The sequence below is a fragment of the Myotis brandtii genome, unplaced genomic scaffold, assembly GCF_000412655.1.
Source record: "Myotis brandtii unplaced genomic scaffold, ASM41265v1 scaffold569, whole genome shotgun sequence".
Classification (NCBI taxonomy): Eukaryota; Metazoa; Chordata; class Mammalia; order Chiroptera; family Vespertilionidae; genus Myotis; species Myotis brandtii.
In genome coordinates, this window is record NW_005370127.1 from 509,069 (window position 1) to 515,256 (window position 6,188).

A 6,188-nucleotide genomic window follows, 5' to 3' on the forward strand; every position below is an offset into this window, starting at 1 on the left:
GCCCAGCTCTGAGGCCACGGCCTGCTGAAAGCAGGTATCTGGGGTTTGTTTACCTTCTATAATTGAAACTTTGTTGCCATCACTGGAGCTGAGAGCCGGCTCCTGCTCACTCCAGCTCCATGGCCACGGCTGGCTAAAAGCAGGTATCTGGGGTTGGTTTAGCTTCTATAATTGAAACTTTGTTGCTTTCAGTGGAGCTCAGAGCCGGGCCACGGCAGGCAGGGAACCTTGGCTTCCTCCATCACTGGAGCAAGCAAGCCTCCTGCTCACTCCAGCTCCGTGGCTGCCGGCCGCCATCTTGGTTGGGTTAATTTGCATTTAGTCGCTCTGACTGGCTGGTGGGCGTGGCTTAAGGCATAGCGAGAAAGTATGGTCAATTTGCATGTTTGTCTTGGTACTTGGAGAATCATCCTCTATCTCCCCACAAAGAACACGAATTAGCCCTGGCCGATGGTTCAGTTGGTTGAAGCATCATCCCATGCAAAGGTTGTAGGTTCGATCCGCAGTCCTAGCACATATCTAGGTTGTGGGTTCAATCCCAGTCAGGATGCGAATGGGAAGCAACCGATCAATGTTTCTCTCTTACACTGATGTTTCTCTCTCTTTCTCTATCAAATCAATAAACATATCCTTGCATAAGGTTTAAACATTTTTTAATTAAAAAAACGAATATGAATAAATTATTTTAACATTTCCAAGCCATTTCAGGTAATTAAAATGCACCTGATTAAAGAAATAAACTTTAAGCGTCTCAGTTTCCCTCTGAAATTCAGTGAGGATGCAAAGCTCCAAATCAATTCCTTGTGTTTCTGTTACAGTCCTCAGAATACAAGTTGTACACATGGCTAATAAATAATTTAAACTAAATTCAAATACTTTTTATTAAATGCTTATTCATTATTATAATTGCTGCCCTCAACAACAGTTATTTTCAACTCATAAAAAATTTACTCCAAATATAAAAGGCAGGTCAAGTTACAATTCTATCAAGCCTACTACCAACTTATTCACCTGTGTATTAATAACTTAATTGGAAGAGGCTCTCCTTCATATACGGAAAGGTGACATAACACAAAACAAATTTAAAGCAGACAAATGATCTGAATTTAACCTTAATTTAAGTATAATACTAATCAGTAAACAGCCTTAGAATTAGTTTTTCCAGGCTATAATATGATTTTTATAATATGATTTTAAGAAGCACTTAAAATCACAGGGTAAGGACTTGCTTATTATTAAACAACAGGGGTATTTTTCCCCATAGGCATATTTATCATGCATTGTTTTATGAAAAAGAAACACTTACTTGATTTTTGACTGAGGAGTCCTCTGGGATACAGACTGAGGCAAGTTGAAAGAGAAAAGATTTTTCCAAGTTAGCTTAGCAACCGTGTATCAAATGTACATATTATTAATTACCTAGTGCTATAGTTTGATATGGAATAAACTACATGAGAACTTCCTTCAAAGACAAACCCTGGGACCATAATTATTAAATAACACTAGGCTTCACACAAAAATTAGAGTAATTCAGCATTTTAAATTTTATTAGTTTCAATTTTAAGAAAATATTTTTCTTTTCAAAAGCATATAAACAACTTTCTAAAGGTATGATTGAAAAAGGTTACATATAAAATGTCAAGTTCCAAGACTGAGTAACTCTCTAAACTGAAAATAGTAACATTAAAAAACTTTTTTTTAGCCCTAGCTGGTTTGGCTCACTGGATAGAGTGCTGGCTTTCAGACTGAAGGGTCCCAGGTTCAGTTTCAGTCAGGGGCACATGCCAGGTTGCAGGCTTGATCCCCAGAAGGGGACATACAAGAGGCAGCCAATCAATGATTTTCTCTCATCATTGATGTTTCATCCCTCCTTCTCCCTTCCTCTCTGAATTCAATAAAAATATATTTTAAAAAATTTATTTTAGACATAACAATGGCAACTAACACTGCTCTGGAACATATGAAGCAACACTTACATGGTGCCCTCCTGATAACATCTTACTCCATTTATGGCGTCTCTACAACAAACATCCTACCTTGCCCATCAAGAAACAAAGTGAATCTTGATCAGTCCATACTTCCCTAAACTACATTATGTGCCAGTTAAGACTATGTAAAATCTAAAGAACCTGCCCTGTGTTATAGGTGGCCTCTAAGTTGCTCCTAAATAAAAAGGGAGGAGTTGGGGTTTGGAGGAAGAAAGTAAAACCACTTGAGAGAGCTGAATCTAACTCAAATTTACTCTTCAGTGTTAACTATTGAGAAACACCTGAATTTAGATATCAAGTGGAGATCCTGACTAGAACAGATTCATCTTAGTACCAAAATAAAACTAGATTGCCCTAACTGGTTTGGCTCAGTGGATAGAGCGTCAGCCTGCGGACTCAAGGGTCCTGGGTTCGATTCCGGTCAAGGGCATGTACCTTGGTTGAGGGCACATCCCCAGTAGGGAGTGTGCAGAAGGCAGCTGAATCGATGTTTCTCTCTATCCCTCTCCCTTCCTCTCTGTAAAAAATCAATAAAATATATTTAAAAAAAATAAAAATAAAATTAGATTGAACTACAGTGGGGCCTTGACTTACGAGGTTAATTAGTTCCGTGACGGAGCTCATAACTCAAATTACTCGTATGTCAAATCATAAAATGAACGAGTGAGACACGTGATGCTGGGCTGATGTTGTGGCATTCACTGTGACGTTCGCTGCGCCAACTAGCGGTGGGGTATCTGAAGCTGGCTCGTAACCCGAATTTTAGCTCGCAACCCAAAGCAAAAAGTTGGCCGAGAGACGGCTCGTATCTCGAAAAACTCGTTAGTCGGGACACTCGTAAGTCAAGGCCCCACTGTATAGCAGTGATAAGAAGCACTGTGACTAAGCTGTTTGTGTTACTAGACAGTCTTTGTTATTCAAATTCCACTGTGTTGTTTTCAGACATAATCCCAATTCCAAACATTATAAGACCTGGACAAAAATACTACTAGGTGAAGAAAGCCAACTTTTAAACAGCTCCTTCAATCCATTCCCTACCCACTCATCACCCCTAGGAATATGAACAAGCCTAGAGACATAAGAATAGCCAGATATTGCTCACTTTTGGTGATGTTCAAAAATCTAGTCACTACATATGCGCATAACTGGCCTGATGCCCACAACAGCCTGCCTGAGTAGATTTGCTCTATGAAGCCCAGTATACACATGAAGAAAGCTCAGAGGACAAGTGACTTTCTCAATGTCACAGTGTAATTCTAGAAGACAGAAATGTAAATCTTCCTTTATGGATGAAAAAGAAATACTGAAAAAGGTTAAGTGATTGTCTATGAAGAGTTAGGACTACACACATATCTTCTAACTCCTTGTCATTTTATTTCTTGACTAAATATGTAGACGATTACTCCTAAAAACCATTACCAATAATTTAACTATGGTTTTATATATAAACCTAAGTTGGTTAAAACAAAAATTGAACAACTCCACTATAATTTGTAATAACAGAAAAAACTTGAATATTTTCAAATCCAAAACAACATAAAACTAAGTTAGACAGAGATAAACATTTCCAAATTTTAATCTTTGTGTTTTAGCATACCATAACAAGCCCTGCAAGTATTTCCAAGGCAGAAATTAACTAACCTAAATTGTTGCTTTTCAGCAGAGAAAATAACTAATCATTCTGACCATACTAAAATATACCAAATCAACTAGAACCACACTAAATGCCTTAAAAGAGCCCAATAATTTTCATGACTATAAACTCCTATACTGCCCTGGCTGGTGTGGCTCAGTTGGTTGAGTGTCATCCCATGTACGTCATGGGTTTAATTCCCATTCAGGGCAATGTTCGGGGTTGCAGGCTCAATCCCTGGTAGGGGGCATGCAGAAAGCAGCCGATCAATGTTTCTCTCTCTCTTCCCTTCCATCCCACCTTACCCCCTCCCTCCCTCTCTCAAATCTCTATAAATCAATAAAAACAATTAAAAAAAACCAACTTCTATACTTTTTTCACCAATGTTATTTCAGTTACTAAATGAACAAGTATTTAAATTGTATTGCTTAATATTTAACTGAGAGAAAGATCATTCTGATCTTTATCCTGTCTCAAATATGCAAGGCAATAATGTAATTAAGTAAAAACATGAAAGATAAAAACTTTGGACTTACCGCCATTGATTGTGACTCTATTAAAAAACATAAAAAAGAAACATTTTCAGATAACTGCATTTATAGGTAAAGTTATGTACATGATTTCTATGGCACACACATACTGATTAAGCAAACCAATTCTCCATACATTCTAAATTTTAAAAAGTGGTTTAATTTTGCATCCTGGTTTAATTTTAACTCCTTAGTAATTGCATACCAGTGATACCATTGCAACACAACTTCATCCACACCTCCTTTCAACATAGCAAACTCAGAATACCTTTGGAAGAATTCCAGTCAAGATGCAGTGTAGGTAAAGGCAGTACTCACCTACCACATAAAAATTACAACTACAGAACAACCATCATTCAGAACCACCTGAAATCTGGCTGAATGGAAATCCTACACCTGGGGAATTAAAGAAGCAGCTACATCAAGACTGGCAGGAGGAGTGAACATGGCAAATGGGTTGGTCCCACAACTACATGTAGCAGATAAAAATTGGGAGGGATATCTCAGTTGCAGAGGTCCCCTCTGAGGAGCAAAGGGTCCCAGCCCCACACCAGGACCCCCAGCCCAGAGTTCCAGTGCTAGGAAGAGAAGTTCTCATAACTTCTGGCTGAAAAAAACTGGCAGGAATTGATACTTGAGGGAGATGAGGGCTGCTGGAGCACCAGGCAGTTCCTCTTAAAGGGCCTGTGCACAATTACTGGAACTCACTCCCTCTAAGCTCCAGGCCAGCAGCTTGAAAGGCCTCACAGCACCAGAGACTTACGGGAAGGAACTGAATTGCCTGGCAAGATGGGGGGAGGGTGGTGTCTTTTTCCAAGACTGAACTGTTGGCAGAAGCCATTATTCCTTTGATGAGCCCTTCCCTCATAGATCTGGCAAGCAGGGACCACATCTCAGATTCTATCAACCTGGTTCTCACTGTTTGCCCCCCACTGATAATTCTCTGAGGCCCTGCCCACTCAACTTTCTGGCCCACCCAAGCTGTTTCCATTGACTTTTCCATATGAATGACCTGTCTTGGCTCATGTTTCAGATTTTCCTAAAAATCTCTCAAACAAGCAGTATCTTACCTCAGTGAGCCCCATATCTCTCGTTAAGTGATGCCAGGCTCAGAACTAGCAGTAGCCAGCTTAACCTCACCTGGATACCTTCAAACCCAGCACAAGTAGCAATATCTGGGTATCACTTTGTAGCTCACACCAGGTGACCCCAGGCAGAACACAGGTGGTAGTTAACCTTAGCCTGCAGCTCCTGGAGGCCCCAGAGCCAGTAAACCCACTGAATAGCTTCAGACCACATTGCAGCACTATCACCCAACCACGTCCAGAAGCAAAACACCCAAGGGAGGGATTGTGCAGGCACCAGAGACCCACTGAATTAAGTCCTGTGGGGTGGGCCCCTGCACAGCTGATCCTCCACCGTAATCGAGGTCGCAGCCAGCCCTAGCAGCTGATTGGCCTGGGGGTAAATCCCTCCCATTGATGTGTCAACAGCAATTAGACTCAACTACAAGAGGAAGGTGTAAAGTGCCCACATGGTGGGTGCACCTGAGTGCCCAACTTGGGTGATCAGGGAGGCTATGCCACTGGACTCTACAGAAAACCTACTATGTTAGCCCACTCTACCAAGCTGGAGAGATGCAGCAGCTCTATCTAATACATAGAAACACAGGGAGGCTGCCAAAATGAGACAAAGAAACATATCCTAAATGAAAGAAAAGATCAGAACGCCAGAAAAAGAACTAAACAAAATGGAGACAAGCAATCTACTAAATGCAGAATCCAAATACTCTTTATAAGGATGCTCAATGAACTTAGGGGAAGAGGAGATGAATTTAGTGAGAGCTTCAACAAACAGATAGGAAACATAAAAATGGAGATAGAAAATATAAAAAAAAAAACAACTGTAGGAAGAAAACCAAGATGGCGGCATAGGTAAACACCGGAGATTGCTGCCTTGCACAACCACTTCAAAAATACAACTAAAAGACGGAACGGACATCATCCAGAACCACAGGAAGGCTGGCTGAGTGGAAAT

General features: G+C 40.5%; 1 protein-coding gene across 2 annotated transcripts in view; it reads right to left on the reverse strand.

Moving 5' to 3' along the window:
* The window catches only part of SUGT1 (SGT1 homolog, MIS12 kinetochore complex assembly cochaperone), a 65,551-nt gene that overhangs the window by 34,772 nt on the left and 24,591 nt on the right, over window positions 1-6,188 (reverse strand). For both annotated transcript variants that reach the window (XM_014549748.1, XM_005878625.2), the window contains exons 7-8: window positions 4,158-4,174; window positions 1,307-1,341 (exon numbers count right to left, since the gene is read on the reverse strand). In XM_014549748.1, the coding sequence (XP_014405234.1) occupies window positions 1,307-1,341; window positions 4,158-4,174 (52 nt within the window). The remainder of the gene's footprint in view (window positions 1-1,306; window positions 1,342-4,157; window positions 4,175-6,188) is intronic.